We start from the raw sequence: 21,402 nt of genomic DNA, 5'->3' as shown, positions 1-21,402 counted from the left end.
GTAATATGACAAGAGGTAGAAAGAACGACCTCGCTGGGAGAGCAGGAGAGAAAACAGTGGCAGGATGCCAAGAACAGGGCACCAGCTCCTCACGCTCACCCGCATGGTGTCTAACCTGAGGCAGAGTCTCAAATACTTCAGGAGCGATCGTGGCTCAGCTGCAGCCATTCCCAGAGGAGCACGAGCTGGCCTCACCACCTTGTTACCGTCTGCAAACCAGAGACTGCTGCTGGCACCCTGTCCTGAGTGGGGAAGGGAGAGAAACTCAAGGCAGAGAGGAAAGGCATGTAGGAGTTAGCTTTAGCAATGCACAGACCTGTGCTAGAAGAAGTCTAACACTAACCTGCTCATTAACACCATAACCTATCCAAGCATAAGGGTTAGTGCAGTCTGGCTCAAGATTCACACCAGCAAGACAGATTTCCAGACAAGTTCACACCTGACTGATGGGAAAGTAAGGAGGGAAAGTCCTCCAAAGCTGTGAGATGCATTTTGCTCTCAAATCTATCCCATCATCCCAGGCTTCCTATGAACGACTGATACCAGAACATTATTTGGGAGATGGCATCTTGTGTAGAAAATGCCAACAAGGAGATGGGGACATCATCTTTGGACAACACTGGGCCTCCCCAGGAAAGCACGGCTCAACGCATTAGGGAGCGATTAGGTGGACAAGTTGGACAGCTCTGGTTGATAGGTTTTGCAGAAGACAGACCCAGTGTGCTACCACAAAAAACTGCAGCAGAAGGGGAATACAACTGTCACCCAGAAATGTAGCTCCAGGAATTCATAACTCAGCTTTTGGTACAGCTGTCTGATGTTTCCAAAAGTGCTCAGTAAATAAGGCAATATGAAAGTGATCCAGACCACTTACTGATGCCTGAGGAAGTTCTGTGGAGCAGAGAAGCTGACTGAAATCACACTGTGAAAATACCTCATAACATCTCTAAAATTAGCATGAGCTCAAGGCATGGGATCTAAGGACAGAACTGGAACACTACATTTCCATCTACACTGCAAGACAGACTGCATTTAAATCAGATCTGAGCCTCAACTTATTCACTGTAGGCACCATCTACCCTAGGACAAGGATTTCCAAAAGAGCTGAGAACTTCTTCCACCAGAGTGATGGAAACAGCATCAGCAAGAACATACCATGGTTGAGGCCCTAATAACCTTTATTTGTTATTAAAAAATAAAAAAGAGTCCTTGTGGTACCTCTCAATCAAAAAAAAAACCTTTAAATATCTGTGATTGCATGTGTGTGACTACAAATGCGTATTTGTAACATAGAAAAGATGTGATGCACTTCAATTGAGCAACACATTTTTGTGCCTCTTAGCTGGCTTAGGCTTTCTACTTTGCCAAAACCAGACCAAAGCAAAGAATGATTTCCATCAATATCACAAAGCACACTGCCAAAGTACACAGGGGCCCTTAGGAAATACACCAGGCGACACAGGGGAAAGAGCATCGTTAGGTCAGTTTCTCTTACCTTTAACTTCAGTAAAATAACAAAACAATTCATATTAACCGCAAGGAAATACTCATCAGATTCCAGAAGCCTTTGAGACAGGATTTTCAGATGCAAGCAATATCCAATAGATGTTTCCCCACTGCAAAGGACCAGCTTTTTTTTATTTTGCAATTGAACCTATTTAAAGTGATTGTACAGCATCCAGTGAGGTGGCCAGGAGCTGGAGATGGGGAATCCAGGCCAACTAGAAGCCATTTCATGTGTTCATGCTGACTGTCCTTTCCATGCTGTGACAGTCACCACCACAAGTTGGGAGGTTCCTCAGCCACTCTGCTTTTAAACAAGGTAATTTCATCCAAGTGCCGCATGGGAACATCTCTGATGACCTCTGTCAAGTCCTCATGAAGCAGAGGGAAAATGACAACATTTAACGCAGGGCGGTCCGCCTGGAAACTAAATCAGACACAGGTTATTAGTCGAGAAAAAATACGAATTCTCCAGTGCAAGAGAAGGGGATTGCATGGATATAGATCATGCAGTGGTGGGGGCAAGGAAGGGTCGTTCAGAGGAGGCAGGAGGGGCAGCTGGAAGTCAAGGTCTCCCACTCTTCTCTCTGTGTCAGCAGGGAGTGCAGGCTGGGCTTGCACCCCTTTTCAGCGAGTCTGTCGAGCTGACACAAGCACAAATTGGTCCTATCATGGGGAGGGAGGAAGAAGTTTTACAAAATTAATAAATAAATCACAACATGTAGGTATTCTTAGAGGACCAGAGATCCTGAGAGCTCTGCCCAAACTGGGCAAGGTGCTCAGAGATAACAATTTAAACCACCTACAAACCAGCGGCAAGTTGCAGAGCCATTAAGAAAATCAGGCCAAAGCAGTGCCAGGCATTCCCTCGGGGCTGAGCCTGGGATTATCACTTCAGGCCGGCTTGTTCTGCAAGCAGAGTCTATGCTCTGCAATTAGAGCACAGGCAAGTTTAGAAAGCTTAGATCTGCAGATAAGCGCACATGCACACACACACACTCTGCAGCCTCCTTTTTAACCCAAGTTGCAGAAAACCTGTCTTGGCATCACAGGAATTTGCCCTAACAGAAACACACACATGTATCCCTGTTTGCCACTTCAGTTTTGGGTTCCAGCTTCTGAATCTACAGCCTCAGACTTTTGGTCCTCTCTTAGAGAAATCTGCATTCTCCTCCTGCCCTCCCAGCTCTTCTTGCCAACGTCACACCACTGGATCTGCCTTCCGGCACACATCCCAGACCTTGCAAGCGAGAGGCCCGATATGGCAACATAAGAGAGGAGCAGCAGGGTTATAACTACAGAGCAGAGGAAGAGAACAGCAAAAAAAGTTAGCGCCATTTATACAACGTAAAAAGAGCCATACAAAAAGAGTCCGTACTCTACATGATAGCAACCTGGTGAGTAAGAGAACATGGGGGAAGAGAAATAGTATTACTCAGTGTAGCATAACAAGAGTTCAGTCTTTTAAAGTTGGGAGGTAAAGGGAAGTTATGCTATATCTTAAGAGCTACACCCTGAAGATTAAAAGACTTGTGACTATTAGCCCCATGCCACCAAGATGCTTCCTCCAAACCATGTGACAAGGGCCAGTTCATTATCACTCTAAAGGAGGCAGAGTCAAACCGGCAGCATCAGTCCCTTGAGGCTGAACCAAGTTGTGTTGGGTCAAAAGCAGAGTTCACTGCTCAACAAACTTCTCTTATACAGATGTGTGTCTGGAAAGTTCCCAGCTCATCTCTAGCTCCGAAACAGCCAGATTTCTGTCAAACTGAGAGGGAACGGCTGGAGATTCGGCTGCTGAAAACACACACAAAAATCCCAGGTAGCAATAGAGTCAGCTGAAGAAAAGGCCTCCAGAGACTGGCATTTCCCAGGAGACAGAAAGGATGTTCTCATCCACAAATGATTTGGGGTAGAGCTGCCAAAAGAGTAGCAGAGAAACTCCCGCTTCAAGGCTAGTTACTCAGTCCTGGTGGGTTAAATTAATTTGTCTGAACCTAAGTAGCTGCAGGAGTAAGGATTTCCAGCAACAAAACTACCCGGGGCAATTTTATATCTTTCTGCATCACAGACCTGCCCTTCATGCCTCACGCCTAAGGGCTGGCAGAAAAGGACACTGCTCCTTGAATGGATGTAGGGGCTCGTGCAGGAGCTGTGCAGTTTCTTACTTCTACTGCACTGCCTACAAGAAATCAACCAGCAAATAACTGCTGATCTGGGAGGCAGTTGGTAAAGTCTGCAGTGAAATTACATAAAATACAGCAAATGTCTCTTTGATAGTTCCTCTTCTGCATCAGCTCTTCATGTTTCTTATCCAACACCACAGTCCTGCAGAGAAAATCATGTTAATAGACCAAGTTTACTGAAGTTCAGCTAGGAAGAAACAGCCATCTCCCCAAGGCAAAGAAACCTTTGCGTCTTTCTTTGTATATAGACTCTCCCAAATTAGATCTGCATGCTGACTTCTCACCATATACAAAATTGTAGTTTATAAGCAGCCTTTACATGTAGCTATAAAAACGAGAACCTAGACAAGTTTACATGACAATCTGCCACCAAGACAACTGAAAAAACCCAACACAGTAAGTATACCTTCCAAAGAGGCTGGATTTATATGAGGTTTGAACTTGATCTTAAAAAAAAAAAAAAAAGAAAAAAAAGGCAAAAAGAAAGCTTTGTAATTTTCTCCCCCCCCTCAACAGGAAACTGTATGTTACTGCAAAGCTTGTAAATTCCATACCCCAGCAAGTTGACGCCGGAGAATTCTTTCCATGTACAATTTGCGTGATTTAAGAAAAAAAAAAAATCAAATGCACATGGTTCACTATTATTCTCAGCTAAATGTGCGTGCAAAGCCTCTCCTTTAACTGCCTGTTAAAAAACACCCTGATTTTAACGAGCAGCTGTCATAATGTTAAACTGGGATTAGCAGTTCCCAAAAGCAGACTCCCTCTGCAATCTACGCTCCTTTAGTCCTTCCCCGGAAGGCAATTCTTTCTTCGTACACCTGTCCAGGTGGGCTAGATTAAGTGAGAAGCACTTAGAGCACTAGTTTGAAAGGCCCCAGGCATGGGGAGGAGATAACAAGAAGGGGAAGAGATTGAGTTAATGAGTTGCAGAATAGCTCCTGTAATCTTCTTGACGGTTCTTTCCTCATTCCACACCTGGATGGACTTCAAACTGGATCTACCTCTGCAAGCGCATGGCTTGTAAAATTAAAACCCGAAGGACAGAGAAGGATGTTGACCTGGGGAGACAAAAGAGCTGCAGTTTCAGACATGAAACCCTGCTTTTTTTTTTTTTCCAAGGGAAAGAAGCCAAGGATATGCTTGCTTGCTCTCTCCTACAAAACCTCCAGACTAAACTCATCATGATTAATTAAATGAAAGCAAGTTTTCTAGGCAACTGACTAGCAGCCCCTTCAAAACAGATCCTTTAATCAGAAACAACCACTGGGATAACAAAGAAAATAGCCCCCCCCACACACACATATTTTCCAGCATAGCCTCTGGTCCAGCAGACTCAAGACCAAACCATCAACCACCCAGCGGGAACTTTTACAAGGAGGTCTCTGAAGTGTCCTCATTTGGATGTGGACACATAGTGGGCCTGGCTTCAGCAGCTGGCTGGACTCATCCATGGAGCTGGGAAACGCACAGTGAAGCGCACCGTGTGTCACAAATTCCTCCTGGCATCAGCAGAGGTATAACCTCACTCCACAGTTAGATCTTGAGCGGGTTGCACATGGCGGAAAGGGTTAATGACACTTTGTTATTTGCCTCCAAAATTATCCCAGAACAGGTGTGGACCGGACACAGTAAGGTTATTTTCAAGTGAACAGCTTGGTAAATAGCCTAACACTACAGTCTCAATTACTTCCAACCAGCGTGGCAGGATCCAATATGTAGGTCAGGGACAAAGTCAAAAAGAAAGAGAAAAAGTCTAATGCAAGGCTGCACTTTGATCAGATTTCCTCGATTTTAGCAAGACAAAAGAGTCACTCCCTGGAATGCAGTTATCTCCTGGCAAACACTCTCAGTGTGTTTTCAGACATACCTCTCTACAGAGGCCAGTGAGTCCCCAGGACTCCACCTGCTGATAGAGCTAAAGGGCAGCCCAAAGCCAAAGGAGAATCTCACCAGCCAGCTTGTAACCATGGATGATGCCCCGCTGTAACCCTGCACCACAGACACCAGAAGACACCACCTCCGCTGCAATAGGAGCTGCTCAAACTTACCTTCTGTTACTTTTAAGGGAACAAAAAAGCAGGATTCAGGACTGAATAATGTATTTCTCCTTGAGATTTCCAGAGAAACCTAAGAAAAGCCTTAAGCCAAATTCAGATGTTTCAGCACATCCCAATTCACAAAAGCTGGCAAGCAGGAATAAGGGCACACAAGGTGGTATAATTAAGCACTGGCAACAAAACCAGCACGTACCAGATAAAATGAGGAAATACGGTGTATCAGGAGTGGTTCAAGGCCAGTTTTTTTTAACTCCACAAACAGAGGTGAGCTTATGGGAAAAGAAGCTCTAGAGAAGGAAAGTAAAGAAGGAGAAACCAGGAGAAGCTTGATTTGGCAGAACAGAGCAGATGTGCTCTCCAGTTTGCACGACACTCACAAACGCAAACCAATCTCTGCTGCAGTCGCACTCCTTCTCCCCTCTCCACTTAGACTTTCCTCACAGGCTGCTGAGCTGCTTCTCAAGAGGAGCAAGTTTCCCAAGAGAAGAGAATTCAGACCGACTCACTTTTTGCCATGTATGCAGCTCTGTTACCCGCATGCACAAAAACCCTGTTAATCCTCTGCCAGGCACAGCATAAATTTGTTTTCGCTGGAAGACTTGCTCACATCTGAAAGTTCAAATGTGGCATCTGTCTTGAAAGCTTCAGCCAGCATACCTGAGCCAGGCTGGAAACTGCCATCCCTGAAGCATGGCACAGTGGAACAGAGGAAGTACCAGGAGAAGCTGGAGCAGCTGACAAGTGGCATGACCCAACATACATACACACATTTTTCTCAACTTTTCAGGAAGGCCATAGATACAGTTAAAATTTGTTCCACTGGCCATGCCCTGAACTCAGTACCAGAGAGCTGCAAAAGCTCTCTTTCTTTACAGTAGCGTAAAATGAAGCTTCTCCAGAGCATCTTCCAGCCACACCAAAGAAACTGGGGGTGGAATTCCCCCAGGCCCTTTCCTCCCTCAGCAGGGAGGACCCTTCCCCCCCTACTCACCCTCCAGAAGCCTCTCGAGAGGGGTCCAAAGCCTCCACAGGCTGACTCTAAAGCAGACCCTTAGTGCCATTCTCACTTCCAACCCTGGCAGAGTATCAGTGCTGAGCAGATTTCATTTTCTAACCTCAGAAATGGACTTCAAAAGTTCACGAGGAAGGCTGTCGTGATTCCTCAGGTTGCTCTTAACTCCACACGATGAGGGTATTTCCTCCATGAAGTGTTTTCCTTCAAGGGTGTCTTCCATGCCCTCTTGTCTACACAGACAAACTGGCATTCTCCCAATGCCTGAGGTTTCCCCACACCTTACGCCCCATCACTACAGCCTCCACCCTGACATGAAGGGGCGTAGATGGGACTCTGAAGTCATCCACGCACAGCACTGCCAACTCTCCCATTATCTTCAGTGCAGCATCCTCTGCCACTGCATCGTGTTGTGGGAAAGGAGCAATACATGACAGACTCATCCCAAGTAGAAGCAAATTACATCTCTCTACTGTGGTTTCTCTCTGGAAGGCACGAATGACACTCTGCTACTTCTCCTGTGAACTGGGGTTTATATCAAACACGCTCACAGATTGAGGTTCTTACATTATTTTGCCAGCTGAACTCTGCATCAGTCAAATGTGACCGGACAATTAGAGGGGGAGGGAATAAGAACCCAAAGAACGATGCCAGAGCGCCCAGGACATGTCCTAGGGGAGTGCTCTGCCAGAACAAGCTGAAAGTTATTTCCTAATCTCTTCCACAAATTAAAAAGCTACTGCAATAACTGCTCAATTAGATTTATTTTACTATGGAAATGCTTTAATGCTGCAGTTAATGCTTCCGTTCAGCCTTTTACACCCTCATGAAGAGAAAGCACGACAGTACTATTCCACTATTATTTCTCAGCCAAGAGAGAGAGGAGGACACTCCTTCAAACCTATTTCACACACAAACCAATCTACCCGCTAAGGAAGGTTTCAGGACTGAATTCCCTTCAAAACACATGAGCTAGCAGTTAGAACAAGCCATTTGGGTCAACCACAGGAATGCATTTATAGAAAAGAGTATGTTAGTACCCCCAGACGAAGATACATTAATGTGCCAAATTGGGGATGGTCCCACAAGCTGTGCTGGCTTGTAAAGTATTTGAACCCACCCATAAACAACATCCCTGGTAAAAGCAAAGGTGTCCGGGCCACACCTCAAGCAGAGTCAGCCTTCGCCAAGCCCGCCAAGGAATTCTTGGGTAACACAAGCTGACAAGGATGCAGTTTGTTATTCAGTCTGTGACAGAATGATTCAGGGGTTTCTAAGAGCAGGAAATGAAACAGACAATGAAAGCTGGAACAGGATGCTAATGATTCACTATACCAGCCTAGCAATACATTAAGTCTTCTGCAATCAGACGCAGGGCCTGAGCCCACAACATGCTTAGGCTAGCGGAGTGGGATTGGCAGCTACCGTGCTGGCTCTGGGATCCAGGAAAGCCAGCAGTGTGCCGAAAGGGACTTTTTCAAGGTCAGAAGGAAAAGAAGGTGGTGAAGGGATGCAAAAACGGCTTGAAAATCTCAAGTAAGCCCTAGGTGCTAATACCAGCTTTTTGCAGTGTCAATACAATCGCAGCAGTCAGGTGGGCAGTGCAGGAGGGACGCTGGAGGACTCTGCTGAATTCAATGATGATCTTTCACTGACTTACTGCCCTAACAGCCCCCTCCCACCCAATCTAACAGTAAAAAGGATTCGCCAGAAAGGCTTTTTCTGAGGCCGAGCCCACAGTGAGAATCCAGGCAAGAGGAATACTGCAGGGATATCCAGGGCAACAGCAGCAAGGGAGGGTGGAATGCTTAGCTCCAAGGTAAGCAAAAATTAATTTGTGACAGTTCAGCCCTGTGCTAAATGCCAGGAGAGGGACTGGCTCACTCAGCACTTTCCAAATACTCAGTTTCACCCCCATGCTCCCACCTGGAAGCCCTGTTTCTGCAGCTGAATCCCAGGAGGGTGCTTCATCCCTTCAGCGAGCATCCCGGCTCTCGCAGCCACACAGGGCCACTGGAATCAGCAGTTTAAGAAAAGGTAAGATCCAGCCACGAGTTTCATGTCAAAAAAAGGACAATAAACAAGCAAGGGAAAATTAGGTAATGCTACAGAAGCTTGTATAGTAAGATCTAATTCAGACTGAAATAGCTATTCCTGGAAAGTGGCAGGAGTCCTATTGTGAAAGTCACTTCAAACTAAGTGGTGGTCATACCTGACACAGGCAGAAGAAGGAAGGTTAAGTCAGTGTTTCTCCTTCTCTGGGTCTTGGATCCCTAGAACAGGCAGACTGTCCTAAACCAGTAAAATTCTCTGCACTTTCCAGCACTGGTTAACCCTCAGAGTCACCCGAGTCGCAGACTCACTTTGCAAAGCCATTTGCTGGAGACAAGTAGCCACTGTGGCTCAGAGAACAGGGGCAGAGAGCTTGAGCTAGGACTGCCAGCCCCCCACTCCCCACCCCGCAGCTCTTGGGGGATGCTGCAGCAGGACCCCAGCCAGCCCCAGCCCCCTGCACCTTCTCCCAACAGCTATCAGACCCCAGGAGACGACAACAGCGCTTTTGGGAGAGGTGAGGAGCTGAGCCCAGCTACCCACCCACCTCCCCAAAACACACTTCAGCTGCACTGTAATCTTTCGCTTCCCGATTACGCTCTCTACCATGGCTTCCCTTGGATTGCATTTCTATAAATCACAACTCACCTCTATGCCTTGACACTTTTCCCCTATGTATGAAGAATCCCTAATGACATCACGCTCCCAGAGATTTTTTGTTTTACTTTGGGTTTTTCTTTTTTACCATTGCTTTCTTGATCTTTTACAAGGTGTTTTTTCAAGGACTTTTCACAGGCTTGTATTGTCTGGTGTTGTAGAGTCCTTGAAATCATTACAATGATAGGAGCTATCAAAACACTTAAGCTAAACCTGACAAAATTCTAAAGGAACATGCTGGAAAATAAAATCTGTCCTTGAGGCCAAGGGGTATTTGCCAAAGCATTTCCCATCCCCTCTTCCAGCATGTTTTCTCCTGGTAAGCTTCACTAGGAAAGCAACTTCTCCTGCACGTTTGGGAAGTGCCCACTAACCACACCGTGTAGCTGTGCAATCCTGAAGTCATCCAAATTCCTTGCCCGCAAGATTTCTGAGGCAGAGAAAAACAGGCATATAAATACGATTATTTAGCATGCAACACATCAGTAAGCAGTGGGACACCTTCCATAGGCCACAGCTCCATCTACTGACTCTTTCACAAAATAACAGTGTGGAAAACGTCGGGGAAAGCTGTTCGAAGCACACCCCGTCCCCCCCCGACCGAGCTTTGGACACGTCAGCTCTTCGCAAGCATTTAGAAAGAATCCCAGCACAGCAACTCAGCCCAAAAGGGAGAAGCAAATCTCCCTTTTCAGCAAAGAAGCTTCTTTGCGCAGCAACAGGTCTGGGGTCACACTTCAACCTACAACGTGGATCCACAAATTGTGGTATTTTAGCGTTTCTGGAATTACCGCTGCAGTGGTTGTAACAGAAGAGCTATTTAAACAAAGACAACACGCGCTTGGAGCCAAGCACTTTGGCAAAGTTAGGGTGCAAGCATAAAAGGGAAAACATTGTTTTCGTTAGATCCACTACTATCTGAAATGTGGCAGCAGCTGAGCACCATGTGACAGGAAAAAAAAAAGTCATTTTACAGAGAAACTGAGACTAGACCACTGTCACATGTGAAATCTGAGGAAGAACAGGGAAGTGGATATGGATCACTCAAGCCACATCTTCCACTCTAACCACTGGGCCCTTCTTATGTGCACAGAGTATCTCCCTGAACCATAAAGGAGATTACCCCTCCCATTCACACAGAAGAAAAAAGAATAAAGAAAAACACTGCAATGATTTATCTGCCCAGAGGGAAACAGTCTTCTCTAAAGCTCAGAGGAGACCTTGCCCTTGCAAGCCTCTTGTTTGCTGATGAGGGCTCCAGATGAGTGCTGTTCTGCTTAGTGTATTTAATTGCAAAAGAGGCAGAACTGAATCAGAGGCTTTTAATAACTTAAATATGTAAACTAATCTGTCCCAAATAGCAGCAAACTTCAACCAGAAAACTGCCCACAAGAAAGCTGGCCACCACAGGGCCTGGTTTAGAGCTGTCACAAGACTAACAGACATGAGAACAACTCTCTTTTGGGGCCAGTAGAACAGAAATACATAATACGATCCTTATTTTACAGTCAAGGGGAAGAGTTTGAGAATCAATTCAAGCTTTAAGCCATCAGTGTGATGCAGGAGATTTAATGCCCATGCCCCCATCACCACACCCTGTATATACACCATCTTCCAGTACAACTTGGCAGCTGAAACCAGTTTTTTCTCCCCAAATCTGTCCCATCCTCCTATTCTGTGATCTGAACCCTCCCGCACATCCACCTCTGAAAAAGGAGTGCACTGCACGAGACTGCATTTTCAAGCCCTCCCGGCCCTACCACCTGCAGCAAACTGCTGGTCTATGCCCAGCCCTAAGCCTTTCCAGTTCCCACTCGCATTTCTTCTCTTTTTAGAGGCATTGGGAGAGTGAGAGTCACTTTGGCCCCATCTCCCTGTTCAAAACCAGCAATCACTTGGCTGCTCTCAGCCTAAACAAGGCCATCTCCATAGCCCTAAAATGGGAACTCTAACCTTTAATGGGACCTGAGGAATATGGATCAATTCCCCCAGCTCAAGAAAGGGAGGAAAAAAATAAAGGTTCACAGCCTTGTCATCCCTGCTCTCGCCTCCTCCTTCCCACCCGCTCTCCATGTTTTCTACTCTCCACGTTTTTCCCGCAGACGCAGCATCTCCACACTTTCAAAAAAAAAAAAAAAAAAAAAAAAAAGAAAAAATATCACCTTATTTCATTCTGGCAAAGGATATATAACTTCAGGCTTGCTGCCCAATGGGCTCTTCCAATTTAAAACTTGGATTAAAGAAGCACTAGCAGCACATTTTTAGAGGAAGCCATACTGCATGAATTAGGGCCTTATCCACAGGTTTAAGCAATGAACTAGCTCACACGTCTCTCTGCCCTTGGAGCAGCAGACAAAATGCAGTCAAGAGAAAGTCAATTCCTGACCCCATCTGAAGGCACATTTGTGCAAAGATGAGAATGGGATCACTGGAAAAGTCACGTGGTTAAAGCCTCACTGATGGCTCGTGGAAGACTCCAGGCTTTGCTTACACATCGTTTTCTGTATTTTGTTCCTTCCCTTTTATTACTAGAGACAGTTGCATGAGAACAGGATCTTTGTTGCTTAGGAGAGCATCTGCTCCCACTGCTTATCCTCCTCCTGAAGTCATAATCTTACGTGACATCAAAATCGTTTCCAGAGCCACCAATTACAATGTCATAGAGGATTATGACTTCAGGTGTAGAATTTGCAGTAGGAGCAGATGCTCTCTTCGGGGGGAAAAAAAAAAAAACACAACCCCAACACTTCAAAAATCCTGTTTCCATACAAACGTCTCTATTAATAAAATACAAAAGAAGAAAAATAGTATGACAGCCAGAACTGCCGCTAAATATAAAAATAGTTTTTAACATTTCCACGAGGCATCAACTGCTCTTTGGAAAGTTCCCAGGGTTTAAATTATTCAGAGGTACAGAATGTAGTGAGAATCCATCCACAACAGAGAAAAAGATGGAGAAAAGACTGCAGAACAGCGTATTTCTGCTCAGTAAGCGAACATTAACATTTTGGCCAGTGTTGCAATGGCATCTCAGAGGGGAGGGCAAAATAAGAAATGGGAACTGCGGGTTCTTGGTTGTTTCTAAGGATCCCCAAAGCACAACTGAAATCCACCAAGAAATGTTTTCACAGATATGAAGCTCTGTGAAAAACAAACTCAAAGAACCCTTGTCACATCACAAGGAATTTACTTAGATGTTTCCAACAATTACTCTCCCAGAAGGACACTGAGCCTTTTAGAGGCAGTAACAAACAATCTCGTGTGCAGTTTGGTAGGTAGCTAATATAGTCATAGGCTCTTCTGGATCTGATCCGCGGAAACAAGCCAAGTGTAATAAGTCAGTTTGAAGCTGGAGAAAGGCTGGGGGGAGGAGCACCCTTTAGGATGCAATAATAATGCCGTGTGATTTGAAATTTTTATTAGAGCTTAACAGGGAAAAGCAACAGTAGGTGACAAAGAAAACAGACTGAAGGCGGAGAAAAATCCTTATAGAAAAAAAAATAATAATGGAAAGTCTGTTGCATGGGAAATATTTTGTAAGATGACTGCCACTATTAGAAGATTTCAAAATGCCAAGCGTAATTAAAAGCTCTCTTTTCAAATGCAATTCACGGCTCACACACAAACGTTTCCCACCACGTGAGCCTCAGAACACTGCAAGGGGCCAAGCAAAAGCATTTAAGAACTGCCAAACGTGCAAAGGCAGTTTGTACCAATTCTCCCCCACACGCAAACCCCCCGAAGAAAAACCCTTCACAACAACCCTTTAAAGGCTTTGAATTGCACTGCCAGGGGATTATCAGTAAGTGACATTTACAAGTGATTAGAGGACGGAGAATTATCTTAGTCACTTGTGGGAAAGGAGGAAAGCTTCAAGGTCAAATCTCTCAGTACTTAAAATGTCGGCAGATGTTTTGTTTACACAAAAAGTGTCATTTGATTTATGATGGAGCTTTACATCCAGAACTTCAACTCAGCCAACGGAACTGCAGAGAACATGGGTGGGAATGGAATCAAAAATTCATATAATACCTTCAAATATTTCACTGATTCACTGTTATTAAAATAAGAGGCTAGTTCATGTGCCAAGCAGTTACACAGTACCTATTAGCTTCTTGGAACAAGTGCTCCAAGCCATATAAACCTTGGCAAGCGAGGAAATGGAGATAAATCTTCAACAGCTCCAGAAATCCCACATCAACCCTTTTCTGCACTCACCTCCGGACAATAGATTGCTGGAGATTTTTGCAAACGGTAAGAGATTCTCCCATAAACATGTGGCACATGATGACCTCAAGGCAGTTGGCCATGAATGACATCACTGCGTCAGACTGCAGAGTCCCACTCCGGGAGACGATGCAAAGCCGCTGGAGAGAGGAGCAATGACTCAGTGCCTGGAAGAACTGGGCGCCCGCACAGAAGTACGGCTGTTCCAGCCTGCAAGAATAAACAAAACCAAGTCAACGGGCAATTCATGCTTGAGCTGCTTTCAGACAAGAGGGAAGATAGCACATTCATGGGGGGCCAGCAAATGGTGCAACCAGTGTCGCCCACCGCCTGTGTCACTTACACATGTGGTAACCTTCTACCTGCTTGTGCCAGCGGTATGGCATAACAGACCCAACGTTGCAAGCTCAGACCTCTTGCTTGCTAGTTACTCTGGAATGGTGTGTGCTAAAGGACAAGGACACGAGTAGGCAGAAGGGCCCTGAACTGCAGAATTCCAGCGCCCACAGGGAATAACCCTGGTTTTACAAGTTTTCCACAAAGCATGTTGGGCCTTAGATCTGACCAGCAGATCCATTCTGGTCTCATGACAAGCACAGCCTGGCTTTTGCTACCTGACATCCACTGAGCAGCTGATGTGGATTTAGGGACTTACTGCTCCAGTGCACCAAACACTGATCAAACTACATCTTCAGTTTACTGCCTCGAGAGAAGCAGGCATGAAAAATTCACCATGGTGATACAGAACTTAGGCCTCTGAGCCAACAGGGCGGCCACAACCAGCCCTCCCTGGTCAGAGGATGGCAAAGGATCAAAGCTACTGCTCTCCCACAGGCAGAAGAAACATCATCAATCCAACCTTTATCTTAAAGATCTGGCTCAGAGAAGAAAGACAGGATTTTTTATCATGTCTATCCACAATCTTACGTCACAGCCCAGAGCAGGACAACAAAATGACGTGGAGAAGCCATACATAACCAACAAGGGCCCCATGTTTTAACTAGCAGCATAACTGCATGAATCCCTCACATAATCCAGTCTGCAAGAAGCAGAACCTGCTCAGGGCCAGCGTCACCAGAAGAATACGTCTGCTTAGTGCAGATTTCCTTCAGGGCCTCAGAGCACTTGGAATCTCAGTCATTGGGTCAGCAAGGCCAAGAGCTCCAAGAAGGTTAATCCATTAGGTGATAACAAGCTGTCGGTCCCAACCTGATCTGGATAATCTCTGCGCAGGCTTTCGTAGTATGCGAGGGTATCTCAGCAACTTAATCCTGTTAATTGATAAATTCTGTTTCAGAGTCTCAGCCTGTGACCGCTGGTCAGGTAGCATTGCCTGAAGAGATCCTAAGACCCCACGAGTACTTTGGGTAATGGCTTATAATTAATATTGAGGAAGCGGGAAGCCTCTCCAATTTTTCAACAGCATCACTGGTCCATCGTGAGTTTAGGCCAAAAAAGCACAGAAGCCCTTGCAAACTCACAGCAGGTTTCTAAATTCATCTCTGTGACACGACAGCCATACTTGCAATACTGCCTTTCACTCACTAGATGACAATGTTGCTTTGGAATATTCCCTTAAACTACTTTCTCAGCCTGAAAAATGGGGAGGGGAAAAAGGGTGGAAGCGCAGAGAATTAGGCAAATGAAAAGGAAGCTACATTATCAGGAGGAAGTGCTAAACATTAAAATCCTCTTAAACCTATATAAAACCTTAGACTTTACTCAAGAAAGAACAATGACAGCTTACATCGAAACACTTGGCTGTTACAAGGAAACACCCTTGTTCGTCCTTTATTCAAGGCTCTACGCTGCCTCTCATCTTTATCGCTCTGGGCCTCCATTTCAAAGTCTCCGAAAACTACAGGGCCTAGACTGAGCGAAGCACACTGCACACCCAAACCTCCTTTCCCCAGATCTTAGTTCTTCCACGGCTATTTATTCTCCTGAAGGTTAAAGATACATTCAGTTGACCCAAGCCATTAAGCAACTGAATTTCCAACAGCCGCCATCCCTGGGGTGAAAGACCAACACGCTCCTTGCCTGTCATAAATGGGAAGTGGTGGAAAAGGAAAACCCTCCCTGAGGTGTTTTAGCCACCCTGGCTCCTTTCACTATTGCAATGGATTAGAAACGTGCACACAAACACCAGTCTTAGCTGATGAGCAATAATTTCAGTCACACCGACTGCCTTTGTGATCACAGGAGTGACCTTGCTGTTACTACTGTTAGGTGTTTTAGACCCATTTAGTGAAGAGAGGACAACGGGACTGACAGTTCTAGCACTTTCACCAAGAGAAGCTGATTTAGGGAAAAAAAAAAGAAGGAAAAAAGCACCTTTCTGAAGTAATAACATTTTTGTTCGTATGGACTGGCACAAGGACGCCATCACAGTTCATGCTCTTTGCTTTCATAAGCACATTTTGGCTACTGTGAAGCTCCTTTATGCACCCTTTAGGATCAGATCCTTAGTAGGATCCTTTAAATCCTACCAGGAGAGGAACATCAACAGGACAAACTCTAACATTTGGAACATTCTCAATATATTATCAAGAAAAGAAAAAGAAATTAAAAAATAAAGAGGCAAGACTTTAATACAAACCAAAGGCAGAAAAACATCTCATTGGGAAACCTGAGGAGATCTCTACATTATCTAGGTATTGTAGGAGTCTCTTCCTTCCTGGAAATTTAAGAGATGTACGTGTACACAAAGCCAAAAAGTCAGCAAAGGCATGTAGTATTTCACCTAGCCCCGACACACTGCTAGCTCCCAAATTTGCAGCATCCACTCTTCCTTATCTAAAAGGAAGGCAGTTGCAGCACAGAGAATTTTTGCTCTTAAAACACTGGTGAAAGGGCATATCCTGAGCTCTCAAGGACAGCATGCGATGCCTTCCACAAGCCAGGAAGGAAAATACTCAGTTTTCAAGCCATTGCATCTACTTTTCACCAGAACAGGAACGCTTGCAGCTTTCACACTAGCCACAACAAACCACACACTACATTTCTAGAGATCCACAAACAAAATGGAGACATTAAATGGCAGCCCCTCACCTGAGATCTCTCAAACACTTGCAGTATTTCAGCATGTCCATGAGAGCAGACATATAGACCACTTTCCCCATCATGCCCAGGTTGGCCAACGAAAGAGTCCGCAAATGCTGGCACTGCATTCCGATGCTAATAAGCCCAGAGCCAGTAAGAATATTTGGCAGTTGTGCTAAGGTGAGGCTCTGCAAGTAAGTCAATTGGCTAATGGCAGCCACCTCTGAATCCCCCACGCTTTGTGCCCGGACACAAGGAGGCAATGAGTTCCGAATTGCTGGCTCGTTGCGGGGCATGGCAGAAGAAAAACTGGACCCAATTATTTCCAAGGTTTCCAAAAATCGGAGGCTTCCCATCAGAACCCAGAATACCGAAGACTCTATCTTCTGATTTGCCTGGCCCGCTAAGTTCTTTGGATATGTCTGTATCCCAATCCGAACTTTCCTTCCAAATGTTTGGGGCACCAAATTAGACGCCGTGGGAGGCTTTTCCACGTTTGCAGCAACGTCTGTGATGGAGCAAACCGGTAGCGCTAACGAGAGCAGGTGCTTTAGCCTGGAGAGAAGCTGGCACAAGTGATTCCCTATGCTTTCTGAGCTGTGATGGTGAGCTGCAGAGAGGTTGAGGTGTCTCAGGTTGCAGCAAGACACTACCAGGCTTTCCAGAATGCTACTGTCAATGTCATCTTCTGCTTTTCGAAACAAGGACTCCGGAGCCAGACAGTGAACGCAGCCACTGAGATTCAAACTGGTCAAGCTTTTAAGATCCTTCCCGCCATTAATAACCCTCTGGATCAGGTGACCACCAGATAAGGTGCATCGGCTAAAGCTGAAGTAGAAAGGGTTGTTGAACTTCAAGTGTTGCAGGAGCCCAGAGCCATTAATCCAGGCTTTGGGCAATTGTAAAGCATCCAGACGTACGTTTCGAGCCATAGAGTCCAGGAGGTTTTTAGTAGCTCCCGTCTCCACAAAGCTACCAGGGGCAGAAATAAGGAAGGCGTGAAGGTTCTCAGGTGTCCGATCACTTAGCACCGCCAAGTACAGCCTCACCACCTCCTGATTAACGTAGCCAGGAGCCAGCCTGGCATAGAAGACACGGAGGTTCTGGTAATGGGGCACATTGCTCTCACCTACCATTAGCTGCCCAGAGAGCATAAATCCTTCTCGCGAGCGATCAAGGATCTCAAAATAAAGCAGCAGTTTCTCAAGGCTAGTGCAGCACGGAACGACACCATATGACGGCGTGTAAAGGGTTTGCTTCAATTCCGAGACACGGCTAAGAGTGGCTTTACACTCACTGCTTAACTGACCGGCATCAAAACCCGGATTTACATCTATCGCCAGGGAGCGCAGGTGCTGGAGCGTGGACAGCATCTTTGAGAGACGGAGAGAGGTGACGTGGCACCCAGACAAGTTGAGTTTTACCAGGTTCTTGCATTGTGTTACGTGATCAATAGTGGAACTGGGCAGCCAATAGCACCCAGCCATGTTCAGCTGGTAAATCTCTTTTCCGATATCCCTCATCAGTTGCTTCACTTTGTCTTTGTTTACCTGTACTCAAACAAAACCACATTCAATGAGATATACGGCAATGGTGTGTACTGACTCAGTTTCCCATCTGACAATGGGGATAAGAGTGGTTAGCACTCAGATTACGTGGCTCACCCAAAGATTTCGGGATGCTAGCACAGTCTAAGAATTATTATACTGCTGGTAGCTGTCTTAGCCTGCCATGATTTGGACTCTTAAGATTACACTTCCTTTAGCTTCTTAGTCTGCGCAGCTCTGCATTACTGACTGTGAGGCCAAATCTGTTCAGCAACTGATAGCGGACTGGAAGACCATCTCCATTTTCTAACAGCAAAGCTATTTCAGCAGAACTAGCTAGCTACAGAAATTCAAATTGAAAGAAGAATGTTTCCATTCTCCTTCATCCAGTTTCCTCTTTTGGAAATGAGTAAGAGAGGCTTCCCCTTGCCTGCACTTGGTGATATAGTCCTCATAAAACGTATCAGCCTTCATTCCCAAGCTTTATTTTTGTTATAACACATATCCAAGTTCTGGCTTAGCTGACTGCATGCCTGGCAGCAGTACGCATAGGATTTCTTTTGCACAACAACATGGAAAATGTATTTTGAGAAAATGGTAACTTTACACACCACAGCTACAAATGGAAGGTCACGTTTACTTTCATTGAGCTTCCAGAAACACAGAGAAAATAGTTTTCACTGATGGTATTTTATATAACTAAGGGAGAACAGAGCTGTTCTAACAAAGCATTCTGGAAAACAAATGCTTTTATAAAACAGTTTATTGTTTATTTGATTTCAGAATTCACGAGCAGTTCATTTATGCAGACACACTGGAAAGTTCTACTTCTTGGCATTTTTTCAGAAGTCAGATTTGTCTTCACAGCTAACAGAAGAAGCAAGCTACTCTCCCCACCTTATAGTCTTTCTGAAGTAAAACTGTATGTGTTAGACTCTTGTCAAGGCAAAGCGTTGCAAGTTTCCTGCAGGTTCTCCTGACGTTCAGGACAAGGTCTGTGCAAGGGACATAGCTGAGGATGTGCAAAAGGATCTCATCTGAGAACTCCATCAAGTTGACGCCATTACTTTCCTCCTCGCTCTCTCCACTTATGATCTCCTGGTGGGGAAAAAAAAAAAGAAAAAGAAAAAAGAAAAAAAAAGAAAAGAAAAGCTACTAGCTCAGAAACTTCAGCAAAGCTTGTAAGAAAATAGATGACCCGAGTCTCATAAAGATTTATAAAGTGAGACAAAACAGAAAAGCTTGAATCTTTAAGTACTGCCATCTGCATGAAGAAACCAAAATCTTTCCCTTAGAAGACAGTATGGAGGTAGTGTAAACCTTCACACAAAGCCACAGTATTTTCACTCACTCTTTCGCTGTTGGCTGCTTTAGAACAAGGAGGAAAACGTTTACATTCATTCCGCTTTTGCCACTTACTTTGCCATTGGAAAAGCAACCGTCCCTGATTCTTTTCTAAATATAACGCAGCAGTCTCTTTCTACATCTTCGCTCTATGTGCCATCTGTTTCAATAACCTTAAGAGTTATATAACCATATATATATATACACACACAAACAAAACCGCAGTCCAGCATCAGATCACCCATCGCGCTCACACCTTAACCCTGTGAAACCCCACGACTGACAGTCAGGCTCCGAAGAGGGCATGAGAGCCCTCCACCCCACACTCCCTTCCCGCGACTCTGGGGTGACGAGGGACACCCCAAACCCGCCGGCACCGCCTGACGGGAAGGCGAGGGGGTGCACACCGCCATGTGCGGTGCGGGGACAGGACACAGCTCCCAGCCCACCCCGCCATGACAACGGCAGCTGCAAGGGGACGGCTGGGACTTTAGCACCGTCTTTACTAAAGCTCAAATTGGCCTTAATGCCATGGCATCCCCTAAAGGGAAGGGGGGAGTTGATCCCACCTTACAGCCCCTGTAAAGCCCCCACAGAAGCACCCCAGAGGAGAGCGATTTCGGCCCCGTTAGACGGCAGCAGTCCCGCCCCAAGAACCGGCTCCCCGGGGCCTTCCCACGCCGCCGGGCAGCCCGCGGGGAGAGGGACCGCCGGTGCCGGCCGCCATTCGAGTCTCCTCACCGCCCCCGCGGCCGGCTCCAGCCCCTCTCGCCTCACCCCCATCCCTGAGGGGAGCCCGGCTCCCCCCAGCCCCAGCCCCAGCCCAAGGAGACGGCGGCGGACGAGCTCCGGTTAACGGCCCTCCGAGGGGCCGGGGCGGAGGGGGAGACGGAGGGCGGGAAGAGGGCCCCCCCGCGCCCCAGCTCACCTCTCCACAGCGGAACATGGCGGCGGCCGCGCGGTCCCGCCGCCGCCTCCCCTGAGAAACGCTCAAACCGGCCGCGTCCCGGCCTGGCTCCTCGCCGGCCCGGCCGCCGCACGGTTCTTCCGGCGCTGCCATGACCCGGCTTCCGCGGCTCGCCACACCCCCGCCTTCCCCTCGGCCACCCCGCGCCGCCATCTTGAGCGTGGCGCCGGGTGCGGCGGGAAGGCGCCGGCCGTCGCTCGGCGCCATCTTGAGAGCGGCGCCGCCATGATGGGAGTGGCGGGTCCATGTTGGGGTACCCGCCTCAGTTGTGCCGTCCCTTCGCAGTTTAGCCGTCTCTGAGGGAGGCCTCGTCTTAAGGGCGGCAGCTCTCTGCCCCGAGCGGGTGCGGAGGTGAAATCCGGCTTGTTCAGCGGGTCTGGCTCCTCTGCCCCCAGGCCGGCAGTGCTGAGGCATGGGAGACAGTGGGAGCCAGGCTAGCGGCTGCTCAGCCTCCTCCGCCTTCAGTGGCTGCCAGCCACGGGCCCTCTGCCACCCCGGCAGCTGAGTCACACCAGGCCCGCGCCCCGCAAAGCCCTGAGTCGGCTCCAAAAATGTAAATCTGCCCTGTCAGGATTTACAGCCTGTGAGGTGACTGGGAAGGGGAGGGCAGAGCGACACTGCCACAAAGGCCGTTGTGCGGCCCCCGGGGCGCTCGCTGCGTTAGCACCCTCGTTTTCCAGGGAGCAGCAGGGCATTTGAGAGAATGATCCTCTCCCGGTTCATGCTGTGGGCTGGAAGAAGCCGGGGGTCAGAGGGCAGGACATCCACGAGCACTGGTGCTAACAAGGGGGCTGCGGGTACCACC

At 46.9% G+C, this 21,402-nt stretch overlaps 1 protein-coding gene across 1 annotated transcript; it reads right to left on the bottom strand.

The window, feature by feature from the left end:
• Positions 1-1,711: 1,711 nt before the first annotated feature.
• Positions 1,712-20,844, bottom strand: FBXL18 (F-box and leucine rich repeat protein 18; the record flags this gene model as incomplete). The annotated part of the gene is given in 6 exon segments (XM_082490631.1): positions 1,712-1,930; positions 13,689-13,907; positions 16,749-18,289; positions 19,184-19,384; positions 20,559-20,777; positions 20,779-20,844. Coding segments are annotated over 6 exon segments (2,403 nt in total). The 3' UTR covers positions 1,712-1,773.
• Positions 20,845-21,402: the final 558 nt, after the last annotated feature.

Source organism: Vanellus vanellus (genome assembly GCF_965231255.1).
Source record: "Vanellus vanellus genome assembly, chromosome: 14".
Taxonomy (NCBI): Eukaryota; Metazoa; Chordata; class Aves; order Charadriiformes; family Charadriidae; genus Vanellus; species Vanellus vanellus.
This window is presented reverse-complemented; position numbering and strand designations above follow the sequence as displayed.